General features: G+C 37.1%; 1 protein-coding gene across 7 annotated transcripts in view; it reads right to left on the reverse strand.

Annotated features, from left to right (window-relative positions):
• Positions 1-155: 155 nt before the first annotated feature.
• The window catches only part of G3BP1 (G3BP stress granule assembly factor 1), a 41,546-nt gene continuing 22,637 nt past the window's right edge, over positions 156-19,064 (reverse strand). For 6 of the 7 annotated variants that reach the window (XM_036312113.1, XM_036312119.1, XM_036312117.1 and 3 more), the window contains 8 exons: positions 17,787-17,877; positions 16,777-16,870; positions 15,157-15,358; positions 13,895-13,996; positions 13,520-13,631; positions 13,176-13,304; positions 12,754-12,863; positions 156-7,304 (listed from right to left, as the gene is read on the reverse strand). In XM_036312113.1, the coding sequence (XP_036168006.1) occupies positions 7,098-7,304; positions 12,754-12,863; positions 13,176-13,304; positions 13,520-13,631; positions 13,895-13,996; positions 15,157-15,358; positions 16,777-16,870; positions 17,787-17,877 (1,047 nt within the window). In that variant the 3' untranslated portion in view covers positions 156-7,097. Of the gene's footprint in view, positions 7,305-8,824; positions 8,862-12,753; positions 12,864-13,175; positions 13,305-13,519; positions 13,632-13,894; positions 13,997-15,156; positions 15,359-16,776; positions 16,871-17,786; positions 17,878-19,064 lie in introns of all 7 variants that reach the window. The other variant, XM_036312114.1, reaches the window with a different exon arrangement.

The raw sequence follows: 19,064 nt of genomic DNA on the forward strand, positions 1-19,064 counted from the left end.
AAAAAATTAAAGTTTTCTGAAATTTTCTTTGTGGTTAATCCATAGTTGTTATTATTCAACCAACTTTGTATGTTAAAGAACTTTTGAAGTCTTGCAATTACCCCAAAAAGAAACCTACATATGATCTGGAAAACATCACTTCACTTAAGACAGGCTTTATATTATTAATTCAAGAAATATTTATTGATATGTGCACTAGGGAGATACAAATACGACTCAGACACAGATCCTGCCCATCAGGAGCTTACAGTCTAGCAGGGGAGATAGAACACATACATGGGACCATAGTCAGAGCTGTTTCAGTTAAGATGAATCTAGCATGGGGTATAAGTAGGCTGGGGTAAGAAGAGGTCAAGGAAGCTGAGAGGCCACTGAAATTATCCCAGTGAGGAGAAAGAGATGTGAAAGACTGTTGAGGTAGAACTGGTAAGACTTAGCTGGACACTGGATGTGGGGAGCAAGAAAAAGGGAAGCAGACAACTTAGACTTGGGGCATGGGTGATGACATGAACTGAAAGAACAATGGAGTAGGTTTGTGAAAAGAAATGAAATTTGGCACATAAAATTCTTCTACATACAAACAAATGCCTGGGATATACTGGGCACTTAAGTCAGGCCAAGGATGGAAGTACCTCAAAATGACCAGTGACTTCCTCTCTCCTCCACTCCCCCCCCCCCCCGCCCTTAAAATTTCCCAACAATCCCCTCCACTATGAAATGTCATAGTGCCTAAAATTTATTCAATTAAGTCCTGGCTCTAGGCATACCTCCCTTTTGAAAATGAAAACAGAAATACACTAATTCATTCAACTCAATGAGTCATCATTAAATGCCTCTTTCCTATAGTCACTGTACCTTCAGTGGAATGCTGGAATTAATTTCCCAGTCCTTGTCCTCTAGGAGCTGTGGTCTAATGATGTAGTATAACAGATACAGGTCATTCTAATTCCAGGTTGAAGGCATAAGTTTTCAGCTAGGAGAAAGGTAGAAAGTGCTCTAGGAACACGTATTTTTTAAAAATGAAGATTGGGACAGACTGTCAAACAGAAGGGACAATGTGGAAGGAAAGAAGATGGGAATGAGTTTGTTCCTCATTTCAAATTCTGGCCAGATCAACCACCAAATAAAGGTTCCCCGCTCCTGTTGCAGATCTTTTCTCTCTCAGGGAAAAAGAACCATTAGTTCTTGAACTGGATCTTCAAAAAAATGACTTTGATGGCAAGGAATCTGGACGGGGGAGAGCAGATGCAAGTGTATCTTCAGGGAAGAGAGAGGCACTTGAAGCCACGGAGTCGCAATGCCTGGCCTCTCAGAGGAGCCAGTAGTTCAGGATGGCTGGAGCATCGCTTCCATGAAGAATGGGAAAAATCACTGGAAAGGAAGGTTAGGACCCTGATACACACACGGCACTGCCAGGCACTGAACAGGGTACCTGCCTAAGACCAAATGGCTGCCCCTTAGGAGCTTACAGTTATAATACAAGGTGGGAAAGCACCACAATGTACAGAATGTAAAATGCTGACAGATTTAGGAGAAAATTACAGCTGAGTTTCAGCTATTAACACATTAGGATACCCAATAGCTTTCTGACAGCTAGCAGTAAACCCATCCCTGAGGGGAGCACATGTTAATGTCTTTCAACAGGCCCTGGTAGAAGTGGGCATTAAGACAGTTCTAAGGAAATGGAGTAAACCTAGGTATGAAAACTGAGCTATATAGAAGCAACTGAGTGCATGTAAAATGTGGCTCCTTCCCCTTTCTTCCATATCCGGATCTTCAGCCAGCCTAGGGAGGACTAGCAATCTCCTCCGTGTTACTTCTACAGGCCGATCTGGGACTCTGTACCAATAATCAATTATCTGAGCACCTAGATCTTTGGAAAAATGAAGGTGTTATACAAATCATTTTAGTCCTTTCCAGCACTAACTTTCTATGATTCAATGAATTCTAGGAGCCTCTTCTGTCACTTGTGCTAATAATCAGAATGAGAAGAAATCTTTTAAGGAAACATTCAATTGTTTCTCGTTTAAAAATTATGTTTTTTTTCCTTATAAATCACAAAATGATTTCTATACCATCAGCTAAGTTCCACCTCCACCTCACTCATCTTCAAAAGCTAACAACTACCTATATGAATTTTTTTTAACAAGTTATGTTCTACAATCTACTTAAGTGTGCACTGAATCTTTAAAGAAAGGAAGTTCTTTTCTTCTCCTTACTCCCTTATGCCAGCTTCTCAGCACGTCTTCATTTAAAAGGGCCAAATCAGTATACATACACAATCTTCACAAAGACATTTAAGAATTTAAATAAAATCCAAAGTAAAATAGGTGGTTCTAACAAAGCTTGGGGAAAGTTTCAGTAACCAAAATGGATAATTATAACAATAGTTAAAACTGCTTATATCCAGATTAAATAAGATATGATCATCCCTGAAATTACTACCAAAATAGGCAAACTTCCCCTAAGTGGGTTTATGAAAAAAGATTTGTTAAAATAATTCAATAGTAAATTTTTGGTAAACATCCCTTAATTTTCTTTTTTTTTAAGAAAATAAGACACATTGGGTAGATGCAAGTCCCTTGGAATCTGTGACATGGGCCACGTTTCAAAGTGCAAAACGTGTGGATTTATAGTTGGCCAGGTCACATGGTTTATGGGAGTAATAGTGGAACTGACTTCCAATACTATTTTCTTCTCCCAGGGAACTAAAAAAAAAAGCTACCAGGTTCAAATGGAAATTGGAGGAGAAGAGACTATCCAAGGTTTTCAAAATAAGTCACATAATCAAAAAGCAAACAACCTTTATTCTAAGCCATACTGTAGCATAAATCAAAACAAATAAAACTAGTGCTGTTAGGCCACCTCTAATCAACTCTTTATTCATTCAGGCCACGATGAGAGACTGTTTCATGAAAGCACAAGCAAAGCAGTCTAATTTCAGCATTACTCTGAGCTACATACATAGTGACTAAAAAGAATATAAATGAAGTTTTATCTCACATGTGCCACCATTTTTCCTTTAGTTTAGTAAGAATTCACAAGCCTGCCTATGGTCCCCAGAACTTCTATATCACAGTATACAAATGAAAATCCCAAAAGGAATTACTACCTTAAAAGCAGAAATCCTTACATAATTATCTAGTACCACATAGCCAAAACTTGATCAGCAAGTTAAATCTACAACCTCATTCCACATAAGACATTGCCAAGTTGCTAACATTCATTTCTAAGGATTTTAAACATTTGTGAAAGACTGTCATGATTATCCAATGCCCATTTTCAGTATATTAGGCAATTTGCTAGAACCCTATATTCAAATAAATGTTGGAGTTGCTTCTTTTTCAAAGTTCAAGATTGCTTAATTAAAAGGTCATCTGTATGTAGTTCCTGCAGAAATTCTTTTAAGTAGCACAAAAATAAAACTTCAATATAAAAGATATCTTTAGATCAGTAGGTTTGACAAATGCAAGCATTTACATAAAAGAAATAGGCCATTCAGCATAAACAATGGTCTACAAATTTAAACCTCATAGGAGGATTATTTCCGTACAGATTCTAACGAATTGTTTTCTATAAAGTGCCTCATTTTCCACTAACTCATTAAATTCTACAAGGATTTTCAAATAAAGGGGTGAAGGAAGTATCAGAGGATGGCAGTTATAAGCACAAAACATAACTGCTATAAATTCACCTGGATTATGCTCTGATAAAAATATTATTCACATCCAGATTTCTAAATGTATTATCAAACCAGATAAGAAATTAATCTAACAAGTCATTATTGTTACCAAATAGTCTGCATATCAAAAGAAGCCCTATACTAATCATTTACATTATATTATTTACCCTATGGAAATGAAGAACAGAAATGCTAACCTTGTTATGAATGTTTTATAGACCCTGGTTTCTATACTGTAGTAATTATATGGTCATATCCTATATCTTGATATGTTATTCAAATGTACTTATGTAGGCATTTTGGTTTTGGAGAAAAAGCATCAGTTTCGGAGGTCAATCTGCTCCTTGCTACATGGATGGTTTGGAGGCCTAGTCACATAGCTGCCCTGATGCCGTTTCTCCTTTATCTATTACTTTGGGGAAAACAGTACCTAATCCACAGAGTCGTGAAAATTATTTTTCCAACCTAAAGTGCAATTTAACTAATACTGTGCAGTAATCTACTCAAATAATTATTTTTGGATAATTACTTTCACTGCTCCCCAGCAAAAGCTCAAAAAGTTGAGAACAAAGGCATAAACAAGTCAAGACTAACCTCACCATAAAAGTACTTTTTTTAAGTTCCAAGGTGTATTTATTTTCAACAGTTCTTAAAAGACCAAGATGCACATTGAACTAATCTTATACCTAGTAAGTTACTAGGTAAGTAAGTAAGGGTGTTAAGCTCAGTAGAAAAGAACTAGACACTGGGCCATTCCTAGAAATGAAAAATTATATTTTAAAACCTGAAAAGATTGAATATGATGAGCTGATGCTGCCTATAGAAAAATCTTGCCTTATTTTATTTTCACTTTCTATCTGTGTGAATATATGTATCTCTACGGTATCATGTTTATACCATCAGCAATAATGGAAACAAAGATACCAGGATTTTTATAGTGTTAAAACATGATGCTAAATCCTACATATAAAAGTCCTATGCTATTCAAAACTCCACAATCACCCAAATTCTGATGAGCTGAAATTACTCAAGTAAACTTTTGTTTTCTGAATTACAAAGTAACTCCCTGCAACAAGTTACAAGCAGCATCTAGCATAATGCTACCTTCTCAAAAAATTTTTTAAAACCACATATTGGTACAAATGAAGGAAAATGAGATAACTTATAGTAGATGTTACTATAATTGCTGAAAGAGCTATCTATTTGCTAATTCATTTATTTTTATTTATCTGAAGCTTTATTGCAAAGGAATGAGTCTTCAACTCCAGTTGTAGTAATCCACTGCTCCGCCCATCATGCATTTATAGGAAACTATCTATTTTTAATGCAGTTGCTTCATTTTTACAGAGCATGTGCACTGTTGATCCCTACCCACTAAATGCCAAATGCAGTGTCCCCCTCCAACACCCTTCACAATCTCACACATTTCCAATGTCCTCTAGTCTAGGATATAACAGCCCCAAATTGGGTACCACGGCATCTAGTTAGTACCCTTAAACCTGAGTAGAAAGAACTCCTATTTTGAAATGCATGGTTTAGTATTCACTTGTGAAAAATGATTTCTAGGTTATCCATAATTTATGTCTTTACAGTTACTGCAAAAATAACTCAGGCTAAGTTTTTTTCCTTTCCACCACAAGCTTAATATAAGCTACAGAAGTATAAGCTGGATTTCTCCTAATTATCACTGGCTAGGCCAAATGAAGTGGTTACCAAATAATCATTTAAACTGAACACCAAAACAGCCCTGTGATTCAGTTATATAAGTTTCTTTATATGAAGGAGATGCTGCCAATTTTCAAATATTTGAGGTATTGAGGACCAACTGATAACATCAAATTTCATTTTAGTTTAAGACTACACCCTTCAGCAAACCTAGTTTCCCAGTAACAGAAAAACAAACATTCCTATTCCTACTCACACTATCCTCAAACAACAGTCCTAAAGATGAATACTGTTAAGAAGAAAATAAGTTAAATTTGACAGCCTTGTTGCCCTTCAACTAGTAACAATGATAAGATACTACACAAAGGCTTGCTTCACAAATGTGTAAACAAAACCTTCACCCAAGTCACGCACAGCACTCAACAAACATACTACGTAAAACGAGTATTAGCCTACATGTCAGATTAAATTTTCTTCCCAGAAATATTTTAATAAGAATTGGCCATTTCAGAGAAACACCCACTGCATGTCCATTGATAAAAGAGAACCAATAAAACAGAAAATTTACCATATAGCTATGATTTAAAGGAAAAAAACTAGCAGACACTCAAGCATATCAGCAAAGTCCAATATGAAAATCACATTCCTTCTTGTGGGCTGATTAGAATTCTGAATAGATACCAACATAAAATGCTGAGCTATTTAGGTCAAAGGACCTCTACAGAAGCACCCGTCCTCAAGGCATTCCAGTTTGAGACTCAATTTCAGACTAAAGCATAACAAGTGAACAGAAGACGCACAGTGAAAGAGGGGTTCCACAATTCCCAACATACTCTGAACCTGGAAAAAAACAAATCTAGACTTTTTTTTATTATTTTTCTTTAAACAATTGCCAAGACCAGAATCAAAGATAAATAGAAGGCACAACAGTTTTGCTCTGGTTTTGTGTTCCTCGGATTGTGGTGGGGAGGGTGTTGTCTTTTTTTGTTTGTTTAACAAATACAAATTAAACATGAAAATAAATTCTACTTCAAAAAAACCCTTAATAATTTAAGAAAAGCACATCAGTTGCATTCTAGACATTTAAAACCTATCTCACAATTTAAAGTTCAACGGTAAAAAGAGTGGATTTTATAATTATTTTGTGATCACATATCAAAAGAAAAAATTTCACTAACATCTTTTATTCAGTTTTTATCCATACCAGCGAGAATCAAAATTGTCAATTTTTCCAATGGCAGTTTCTCCACACCAGAAGGTAGTCATGACTCTCAAAAGAAACAATTTTGGGGTTTTTCCTGCCTTCAAATTATTTATCAAATCCTGTATTTCTCAAAGGCTTTTGAAACATGTACAAAATAAGTAAGAAATATCCCAATGAATGAAACATACCAAATGTCAGTAATAAGTGACACATTCCTTTGGGGAAATGGCTGTTTAAAAAAAAAAAAAATCCAGTCTGTATATGCAAAGTAAAGCAAGGAAATTCAGTCTTTTTTTTTTCTTCTTTAAAAATCCATTTTTCCTAAAATATCATTCCACAAAATTGGAAGTGAAGGAATAAAAGGTGAGGAGAGAAAAGAGGAAGGGAGGGAACACACACCATTAACACAAAAAGTAAAATTGTACAAACTTAAGCAGTTTATAAGAGACCAGGGTCATACTGCAAGATACCAAAGGATGGTTGAAGAAATCACCATTCTGCAGGAACGGGGTTTGTACTGCTGCGTGAAGATCAGTGAAGAGCAATTCACTGCCTTGGAGCAATTCCCCTTCCCACTCCAAATCCTGGTTTCTGCACCATGCCTCCACGGGGAGGGCCTCTCATTCCACCACCCAGCCCACCTCGAGGGCCTCCGGGTCCCCGCAGGCGGTTATCTCGCCGGTCTCCTTCCCGGGCAGCTCGATTCTTCTTCTCTTCCACATTCAGACGGACCTCACCCCTGAACATGATGGGCTGTAAGAGTCAAGGTGAGAAGACTTAAACACAGTGCTGACCGACTACCAACTATCAAGGTTAAAACAAAGCTATTATACAGAACCAGCAGCTTACAAATCACCTATGTCCTCACAGTTCAGTTTTTGTTTTAAATTCAGAATATATAATGTTCCCATTAACATAAACATGGAAAGGTGACTAGATATGCAGGAGTATGCAGGCTAGTTCAAAAGAGTCCATTTAAACAGCATAGGAGTACAAGTAACTCTAATTGTACTTTATTAAAGTAGATCTTATTTTCCCATAGAATTACATAAATAGAATATAAGAACTGTCATCTCTATGAATTTCAAGCCTTTGAATAAAACCCCATCACCTAATGTGGAAAGATTGTGCTGCACATACTTATACAAAGTACATATACATCACAAAAGCTTTAATTTTATCAAAATACTAGTGTCCCATTACATGGATTCGTGCACACTGAAAGGAAATTAATTAGAAGTAATATTTTAAAATCGTTATTCACGTCCTTCTAATGAAAAGAAAATAGGATTCTACCAAGTCTATCTACCTACTCCAGGACTTCTGTGAGGATCAAATGAGATGAGGCACGGGAAAACGCTTCACAAACATTTGGTTAAACTGTAAAATGTTTGCACCTGTCTATAAAGCAAGTTGGGTTCCTTGGCTAAAGAAACTCCAAGGAGGCTAGTCTCCAGCGAGAGGAAGCCCAGTGTTGCTATGTGACGTCATTACCCAGCGCCCACAGCCACCGTTTCCAGGCTGGGTTGGGCTGTGGGGCACATTTTGCGCCATGGGGTCATAGCAGCGTTGGCTGCAATTTGGTGGGGTGTCACTCCAGGGAGGTGGCAGGGCCTGTGTCCCACTTGGGGAAAGCCAAATGTTGGTTTGTTGGCGCCAGGTCATTGGTGCCACTTATTTTTAAAAGGCCAGTGCGCGTCATTGCAGCTCCTGCGTTGAGCATCTGCTCCCTGGTGGCCAGTGCGTCATAGTTACTGGTAGGACAAACACTTAGCCTTTTATATCTATAATAATAAAAGCGTAACATGCAAATCAACTGAATGGCTGAACAGCAGAATGACCATCTGGACAACCATCCGGATGACTGTCTAGTTCAGTGATGGCGAACCTTTTGAGCTCGGCGTGTCAGCATTTTGAAAAACCCTAACTTAACTCTGGTGCCAGGTCACATATAGAAATATTTGCAACCATAGTAAAACAAAGACTTATATTTTTGATATTTATTTTATATATTTAAATGCCATTTAACAAAGAAAAATCAACCAAAAAAATGAGTTCCCGTCTCCTCTAACATGCATGTCATAGGTTCGCCATCACTGGTCTAGTTGAAGCCTGCGGTGCGAGGGCAGGGTCCCTTGCACGAATTTCATGCATTGGGCCTCTAGTATATAGATAATTTTCACAAAATGCTATTTGCCTTAGTAGAATTTTGAAAATACTGAGGACAATGAAGATAACATTATCTTATTTAAAAGGAAAAAGAAAACACATACACACTAAGTCTTTGGCTTTCCTTTTCATCCAATAGAGCTAAAGTAGAAACAAAGGTTTACTTCAAATTCTAATGAATTCAATGTACATGTTTCATTAGCAATCCTGTTTGCTAACTGAAATATTTTTAAAAATAAATATCTAACAGAACTTGCTCTGCAGATGTGTTCTATATGCTTCACATGTAGTCTCTCATTTGACCTTCACAACTCTCTGAGGGTTGTTGTTATACCTATTTTAGAGGCCAGCAAACTAAGGGCCAGGAAAGTTGAAGAACTCTCAGCTCATGGGCCACAGCACTAGTGAGTGAGTGATGGAAGAGGACTGTAAACCAAGCCATCCGGACTGGAAAGTATAAGCTTTGAACCACTACGCTACACAAAAGCATGTCAAATATCATGGTCATCAGGCTTATATAAGCTACTTCTGTACTCATAAAAAATTACTGAAGGGATTTCTATCAATACGGTGAGATGAGGAAAAAATTAAGTTACATTTGAAGTTCCCAAACTACAAAGACCTAATCTGAAAGTATACATTTAAAAAAGGCTTTTTTGAATTCTAATTTATACTTTAAATTCTAATTAAACATATATTTATATTTGTACATTTATATTTTATTTAACACTTAAGATAAATATAAGTATTTTTATATAAATCACTTCACACACAATTTGAAGCACTGTTACAGGCAATCTTCTAATACAATGGGAAGAATAAAATCATATTAAAGTCTGAAAGATTAAAGGGACATAGGTTTGGGCTGGGATATTTTGAAACAGTTATGGAAAACATCTCTGGGAATTATCATAAGGGTAGAAGCAATCTGAATGAAAAGGTATCAGACATACGGCCCCTTTTCTGAGAAAATTTACTTCAAACAATTCTTATACATAAAGATGCCCTGGCTTACCCACATTCATTAAAAGAAACAAAACCCTATCTTGGGCAATTAACTAGGAAGCCAGTATGGGAATATCATACCCTGCAAGGTAGGAGTGAGGAACCATTTTTCTGCTAAAGGCCAATTGGGTATTTATAACATCATTCATGGGCCATACAAAATTATCAACTTAATAATTAGGCTGCTAGATTTAGTCAAACATTTAATTAACTCACCCCTAATGCCTTGGCAGGGCCAGGCCAAATAATTTTGCGGGCCTTATACAGCCCACGGGCCAGATGTTCCCCACCCCTGTTGTAAGGAAACAAAGAATTCAAGGCTGCGCCACAAAGCTTGGCCACTAGACCTATTGCATGCTCGATGATGGATTTATCCAAAGCCTACTGGAGATTTCTGGGTTCAATATTCTGTGGCCTTAGTGAGATAATAAGCTAGTTTCTCACTTCTCAAAGTTGTGCAGGAGATGCTTCACAAAAATAGTGGAGTCAATGTACACATCTCACTGGCACTCAAGATGCATACCTACAGGTTAAGGCTCACATAATGTTATGACCACATCAAACTTTGCAGAATATATCCATTAACATTCTGGAGAACCTCTGGGAAATAATGATCTACAACATTCCTATTACATGGTTAATAAAACGTGTAGTTTTAATTTGCAGAGACTGAAAGCAGATTAGTGGTTGCCACGGGCTGGGTAGAGAGGATATGGGAAGAGACAGCTTAATGGGTAAGGGACTTACTTTTGATGAAAATGTTTGGGGTTTTTTTGGTTTTGTTTTGTGGGGTTTTTTTTCTGATTCCTTTTTTTTATTTCAGAGAGGAAGGGAGAGGGTGAGAGAGATAAAAACATCAATGATGAGAATCACTGATTGGCTGCCTCCTGCACGCCCCCTACTGGGGATAGAGCCTGCAACTTGGGCATGTGTCCACTGAGCCAAATTAGCTAGGGCTAATGAAAATGTTTTGAAACTAGATAGGTGTTAATAAATGTTACTGTACTGTACTCAAGTTATTGGGGGTACTTTGTAAATTATATAAATGTCTAACCACTATGCGGCACACCTTATAATATTGACTGTGAATTATAATAGAAATCATTTTTTAAAAGAAACAAACACATTAAAAAGTTTAAAAATAGAACTAAGGCCATAGCCGGTTTGGCTCAGAGGATAGCGCGTTGGCCTGCGGACTGAAGGGTCCCTGATTCGATTCCAGTCAAGGGCACATGCCTGGGTTGTGGGCTCGATCCCCAGTAGGAGGTGTACAGGCGAGAGCCAATCAATTATTCTCTCATCATCGATGTTTCTATTTCTCTTTCCCTTCCTCTCTGAAATCAATAAAAATGTATTTAAAAATAAGTAAATAAAATAAAACTAAGATGAGCCAGTGTGGCTCAGTTGGTTTGGGATTGCCCCATGCACCAAAAGGTTGATGATTTGAAAGTTGATTGTTCGATTCACTGTCAGGGCACATGCCTGGGTTGTTGGCTGGATCTCCAGGAGGGGGCCTTCAGGAAGCAGCTGATCAATGTTCAGTTCTCACATCGATGCTTCTCTTTCTCGCTCTCCCTCTCCCATCCTCTCTCTCTAAAAATTCAATAAAAATATTTTAAACCTTGCCTTAACCAGTTTGGCTCAGTGGATAGAGCCTCGGCCTGCAGCCTGAAGGGTCCCAGGTTCAATTCTGGTGAAGGGCATGTACTAGTAGGGGGTGTGCAGGAGGCAGCTGATCGATGTTTCTCTCATCGATGTTTCTAACTCTCTATCCCTTTCCCTTCCTCTCTGTAAAAAATCACTAAAGCATATTAAAAAAAAAAAAAAAGAGCGGATTCTCAGAATTGGAAATATGATTTGTTAAAATATATATATATATTTTAAGCCCTAACCGGTTTGGCTCAGTGGATAGAGCAACGGCCTGAGAACTGAAGGGTCCCAGGATTGAGTCCAGTCAAGGGCATGTACCTTGGTTGCGGGCACATACCCAGTAGAAGGTGTGCAGGAGGCAGCTGATGGATGTTTCTCTCTCATCGATGTTTCTAACTCTCTATCCCTCTCCCTTCCTCTCTGTAAAAAATTAATAAAATATATTAAAAAAATATTTTAAGACTTAATTTTGTTTTGTGAATTTTACCTCAAATTTTAAAAAGTGAGGTTTTTAAATTCCCATATCCACCTCAGAAAATTAACAATTATTTATCTCTTTGTTCTTCTCTACTACTAGTGCTAGAGGAAGTATTTTTTGCTAATGAAAGATGTCGGGGAAGGGAAGAGTTCTTTAGATCTATCATAAGATAATTCCGATTCTATGAATCCCTCTGTAATTAGACTAACAGTGATTTTTTTTAAATATATTTTTATTGATTTCAGAGAGGAAAAGAGAGAGAAACATAATGATGAGAGAGAATCATTGATCGGCTGGTTGCCTCCTGCATGCCCCACATTGGGGATTGAGCCGGAAATCCTGGCATGTGCCCTTACCTGGAATTGACCTCAGGAACCCTTCAGTCCGCAGGCCGACACTCTACCCACTGAGCCAAACTGGCTAGGGAAGACTAACAGTAATTTTAATAAAAGCGGTTTCAGGTAATGTGACTCCAAACCCAGACTATTTATAGAATAAAAGGCAAAGCTCCTCATACTTATAACGCAGGCTGCAGTTTTATACCAAGACTACCCAGGGCAAACAGGCTCTTAAATTATCTTAGCTAAATGCAACATTGTATTTCATGTTCTACACAATAATCCACCACCAAGAAAAGGAATTTGCATAACTCTCAGTGAATCGGGATTATTCTCATCATTCACTTATTAAAAAACTAAGTTATTTAGATAGAAGCTTTGTTTTTCTAAACTCCCAGGCAGTTCTTTTGATACTAAGGGTTGAACATCATAGAATATATTACCAAACATGTTGGAATAAATTGCACTTTACATATCAAACATAGTTATAAGGATAAATATTCCAAGAGCCAACACACATGCTTATAAAAAAAAAAAAAAAAAAAGATGAAAAGCTGCTTACCCTGTTGCTAAGGACCTTTTGGACAGGCTCAGAATCATCAAACACAACGAAACCAAAATTGGGTAATTTCCCACCGCTGTTAATGCGCAGCTCCACCACATTCCCATAATCTGCAAGTGAAATACAAATTCTCAAATAACTTATTAGGACATTTCATTTAAATATTACACGCACACTATCCAATACGACATGGCTATAGAGTACTTGAAATGTGGCTAGTTCAAAACAAGACATGCATTAAGTCTAAAAATACATGACTCTGAAGACTGAGAATAGAAAAATATATACCATCTTTTACATATTTTTATATGTTGAAATGACGGCTTAGATACTTTGTGTTAATAATTACATATGTGACTCATCTATTTCTATTGGGCAGTGCTGCATTAGATGAATCTAGTGTTTAAAACTCAATCACCTACTTTGAAAGAAATCTTTAAGCTCTGATTTGTCGACCTCATGAGGCAGATTGCCAATGAAGAGTTGGTGACTGTCAGGGTGTCGCACGATTCTTCGGGGTTCAACATCACCTTGCTCACCAGCCTCACGGACTTAAGAGAAAACAAAAGCAACAATGAAAGACAAAGACACCTTTCAGTGACTATTACATACAAGTGTTTTCTCTTTACCCTAAATACAGGTAATTTCAACTCTCAGGTAATTTTTTAATCTAAGAAAATATTGAGCAATGCCCTCCCCCAAAGAAAAACAAAGTACCCACTTCAAAATCCCCCAAACTAGAAAAGTCATCCTTCTGAGCTCTTACTTGGTCTAGGTCCCCTCTGGGGAGGAATATTTATCCGTTGTTCTCGAACTCTTTGATCCCTCTGAGGCCGCTGCGGTGGAATCTGAGATTCAGGCTTAGACTCTGGGCGAGGCTGAAACATTTCTAAGTTAACTTTTGTGTAAAAACAAAGCAAGTTTACTTTTTTCTTGTGAAGTTTCTTAGCTAACAATAAGGTTTAAACTAGAATATGACATACAAATTCTCTCTCACACACAAAAATTTTAAAAACTATTTTTTACCCTTCTCCTCTGGTCTTATAACATCAGTTTCCACATTCTCTAAAGCACTATGAAACCACAGTACACAAAATAAAAATAAATTTGCCTTAATATGCAAGCTGAATGAGAAATTCACCTGTGAAGCTGGTACTTTAACAACGTGAGGTGGTATCCCAGTAACTGGAACAGCTCCACTGGGTGGAAGGTTCTTACTGGTCACAGATGCCCAGGAAAATGTCTAAGGTAACAAACATCAATACCAGCTGATTATACTATATATTAAAACAATATAAAAGCCATTAGTTCTTGATTTCTTGTACATAATATATGCATCACATTTTCATAGGCATGGTAGTTTATAAGTATCTTGAGATTACCCCCCACTCCCCCACTTACAAATTTAGTACTAAAATTTCTTAGAAATGCTATGATATAAACACTGATCCAATGTTATCAACTTTAGAGTTATCGTAAACCTCTTTTCTATCCATATAAAATCACCAAATCCTGTTATTTAACTCTGAATTATCTTCTTTCCATCTCCATTGCCATGTCCCTAATCCAAAATATCATTCATTCTCTCTCTCCAGAATATAACAGGCACCTAACAACTGATCATTCATTCTCAATCCTGCCAACCCACTTTTCTACCTGCAAGCTAGTCTCACCATTTCTTTCCTACTTACTCACTTACTAAAGGAGAGACCAAGAACCCTAGCCATTTAACAGATAGTTCCCATACCTAGAACAAAGCCTACAACACAGGCACTTGAATTAACTGTCAGACATACATAAATATTATAAGAACCCTGACCCCATAAATACAGCACTAAAACATATTTCTTCACAGAGTACCAAATGTAAAGGTTCTGGGAGTTCAGTTAACATCATCCTGATGTGACAGGAGTTACTGAAAAGTTTCAACACTTTGAAATCAGGTATTCTAATCAGGAAAGTAGTTACATTTCAACAATTTGTTTCTACTCCTACCATAAAGTTATCCTCAATTAGATTTCATCAAAAAAGAGAGGAAAGTCTTTTGTGTCATATTTTCTAAAGATACATCACTACTTGTTTGTTATAACAAGCATGTAATAATCTTCCATTTAAAAGATGAAATATTAAAAAGATGAGGGGTTGTTGATATGGTGATAAAACAACACCTGAAAATTTCTGGTATAAAAAGTATTCAAGATTCCTTAGAGGGGAAAGAAAAGTTACTTTTGATTTTATAAAGCAATATGCATCTCTTATCTGAGGCATGGCTCAATGTGTAAGAAATTTCCCTGAGCCACCAATATGAAAATGCACATACAGAAGTCAACCAAGCATTACGAAAGAGAAGAGAGATTTAAAAGTAAACGAGAAGGAGGGTAAAAATAAAGACATGCTGCACACCCTCAAGTCTTCCTGCGCTGTCTGAGCGATGTCTGTGGGTGCTGGAGAAGAACTCTTCTGAGCATCCTCAGGCGCCGTTTCCTCCAATACTGGCTCACACTTCTCCTCCTGGATTTCAGATACGGGTTCTTGCTCCGGTTCTGGTTCAGGATCAGGCTCAGGTTCAGCAACAGGTTCCTCTAAATGTTCTTCCAAGTCATTGCTTTCACAGAAAAATTTGAGAAATATCATTCTGCCTCCACTGATTTAGCAAAAAATTCTCAAGTATTTATTATTTAACTATAGAGACCTGAACCCAAAAAAGATCTAAGAAATACATGTCTGAGTATTAAAACAAGACAATTTTTTAGAAAAGCACTCAATGAGTCTGGCCAGTGTGGCTCCTGTGGTCGAGTGCCAACCTATGAATCAGGAGGTCACAGTTCAATTCCCAAGTTGCAGGCTCGATCCCCAGAGGGAAGCAGCCGACCAATGATTCTCTCTCATCATTGATGTTTCTATCTCTCCCTCGCCCTTCCTCTCTGAAATTAATATTTTTTTAAAAAACCAACAGAAAAGCACTCAATAAGCAAACCTTAACTAGTTAGATTGGCTCAATTCTCATAAGCAAATGCATCAAAATGGATCAAAACTATTACAATTCACCTATCACACATTACACAACTCTATAGGCTGTGAGGAGGAGGTCAAGGGTAGTTGAGCTGTTCAATGGGTACAGTTTCAGTTTTGCAGGATGAAAAGTTCTAGAGATGTGCTGTACAACCATGTGTACATTACACTTAAAATGGTTAAGAAGGTAAATTTTGTTATGTGATTTTACCACACAAATAAAACCTCTCATAATAAAATAGGTTAAAAAAAGACACTAGTTATGATTCAGAATAGTTCTTAAACTTTCACATAAATCAGTTTGTTAAAGCTGCAGATGTTTTCCCCCCTGAAATTCTAACTTGTGGGTTTGTGGTATAATAAGTCATTTTCAACCAGTAACGTAGGTGAGTACTGTGATAAGTTCATCAGTGCACCTTAAGAAACATTTGAAAATATTCTTTAAGCACTGAATATTAACATTACTGGTATCACATGGCAACACGTAAATATCGTAGTAATTCCTATTCCTATCTAACACATTTCTGTTCTGGTTGCAGATTTTAAAAAAAAAAAAAGTAAGATACAGTAGCACATTTGTCTCAGTTAATTGATGAAATTCTTTACTGCTACAAATCATGTCTGAATTTCTATCGATTTATGCCTAATCTCTAAACAAGTCCTAGTAACTTTATAACCATCTTCTTCCCCAAAGCACTTAATGCAGTGGCTTGCTAAAATGTGTTCATTACTTGGTAGGAAATCCTAACTCTTTTACACTTCCACCCAGAAAAAACTAAGCCAAAAAGCAACTGGTGGATCCTATTTAAATAGTCCTCATAGTGCAAAGTATATTGAATACATTATAGATTTTTGGAAGCTCAAAGGTACCAAAAGTAAAACCTTTCTTCTGGGAAATTATCACTACTTTCTGAAGTAATTCTGAGATTACACGACTGCCCTCCAACAAAAGAAAAGACAAGACAACCCCAATTCTCATGCAGCTCTGGAGAGAAAAACAGTTTTCCTTACCTGACAGTCTGATCATAGAAAGTTCCAGAATCATCAGGTACCACTTCTGGTGTCTGCTGTCTTTCTTCAGGTTCCTCTACTTCTTCCTCAGATTCTAAGTGAGAAAAGAAACTTAAAGTAATTTGTGCTTATTTAATTCACAAATAAATTCCATTTCACAATGTTCGTCATAATAAAAAAGGCAGTGACTTAAGAAAAGCAGATATATATTTAAAAAGTCAAGAAAATAAGGCAATTCAGTAAAATCATAGCATAGGCTTTAAGGACACTGTAATGTCGGGTTAAGAACATGGACTCTGAGGTCATATTACCAGTAATCCAATACAGGCTCTACCACCAAATCAGCTATATGCCATCGGGAAAATTACTTCTCTGTATTGCAGTGCCCTAATCTACTAAATGGGAACAACAGTGCCTAAAGTACTTATCTATAAGGCTATGGTATTACATAATAAATATAAAGCACTTAGAATCGTCTCAGCCATACAGAAATTGTTCTGAGACAATTTTCCATGGGTCTCTTGTGTTTCTACACGTCTTACAATTGAGGCAATGTCTATCCTTTGTTCCAGAGTATCTTTTAAGAACATTTATAGAGCAAACAACCTCAGAAAACAGTGTCTCTCTCCAGATACAAGGGCAGGCATATTTACTGTCCATTCTAAAAGATCTGGGTTCCCTAAACTTAAGGTTCCATTCTTACAATGCATCCCATTGCAATGCAGGTATCATTTAGACTGCAATGTCCTGTAGAAACTGTGACAAAAAATGCTACTATTTTTGCTGTAACAGCCTGTCTACTTATGACTTAGGAGTTTTATGTCTTCTACCAATATCCATGAAGTAGACTAACCTGTTAACTTCAAGTAGGTTAAAAACTCAGGCCCTTCATACATCTTGACAATTTCAAGTTGTTAATGAAGAATACAGCGTATAATGAAAACATTCAAGAAACCCATATTCTTTCAGATTAATTAATGCCATCAAAAAAATTTAGGCAAGTAACTTACCCTCCTGAGGCTCAGTGACAAAGCCACCAAAGACCTCATCTTGGTATCTGAAGATATCATTGTGAACGTAGAACTTATTTGCAACAGAGCCCTGCAACACCAACAAAAAGTTTTTACTTATTCAGCAGACTTTTAAAAACCCAAATCACCCTACACTGGCAGTTCTCAATTAAGGACATAATTGCCTCTCCAAGGAGCTACTTGGCAATACCTGCAGACAATTCCATTTTCACATAGGGAGTGCAACTGACAACTTTGAGTAGAGGACAGGGATGCTGCTAAACATCCTTCAATGCACAGAACAGCCAGCCACAACAAAGACTTAATGGCCTAAAATATTAACTGTGCCAAGGTGAAAAACCCTACTCTACATTATAGCTGTTAAAAATGACACTCAAATACATGGCTTGCTCTATTTTATTTTTTATTTTTTCAAATTATAAGAAAAAGTTTATTTAGAAAGCTACATAGATAGTAGAAGTGAGCCAGATGGGCTGCATAAGCTCAGGAATCAAGTTACAGAAGCAGAGGAAGAACCCTTCGAGCTTAGGAGAGAAAGGCAAAGGTAATGCGCCTGGGAGGGGGGTGGTGTCAGGGCGGGGGAGAGTGGAGAAGAAGGGGAAGGGAAAGGCGCTGGCATGCTCCCAAGTGAAAGAGCCTCAAATATATGGTTTGCTTTACATACCAACAGCTGGATGCCCAAAATGTGATAAAGCTTTAAGTATGTAAGATGCCACAGCCCTCACCTCAAATCATTTCTTGAACAACAAATACCTATTGCCAACTTCAGCAGATATTTTAAATTCCCTATTTCTGTACCCAAGACTACTGATACAAGCACTCAGGAGTGGGGTAGCTGAAAAAGTTTGCCTACACTAGGTTAAGACACTCTCGAGTCTAAATCCAACTATGTCAGCTACTAGCTATTCAACCTCTAAGGCTACTTCCTCATGTGTAAAAAGGAATAGCAACATATACCTTAGAGCTTTCAGTATTAAATGAGCTAGACTTTTCCTTTTTTATATCCCAACTAACCCCATGCAGACTTAGAAAGTCATCAGCAGTTTTACACTGTAGATAATCAAAGCCTTCCTCTAAAAATTATGACTACAATGACATGTAGGTTTCAAAGACAACTGAATTATTTTATGTTCAAACAGTAAAATGATAGGGGTTTTAGGTTCACTATCCTAAACAGAATATTACCTTAAGAGTAACGGTAAAGAAAACAATTAATCAGCAAGTCCTTATTAAGCCACTTGCACAGATTATGCAGAT

Source organism: Myotis myotis, unplaced genomic scaffold (genome assembly GCF_014108235.1).
Source record: "Myotis myotis isolate mMyoMyo1 unplaced genomic scaffold, mMyoMyo1.p scaffold_m19_p_6, whole genome shotgun sequence".
Taxonomy (NCBI): domain Eukaryota; kingdom Metazoa; phylum Chordata; class Mammalia; order Chiroptera; family Vespertilionidae; genus Myotis; species Myotis myotis.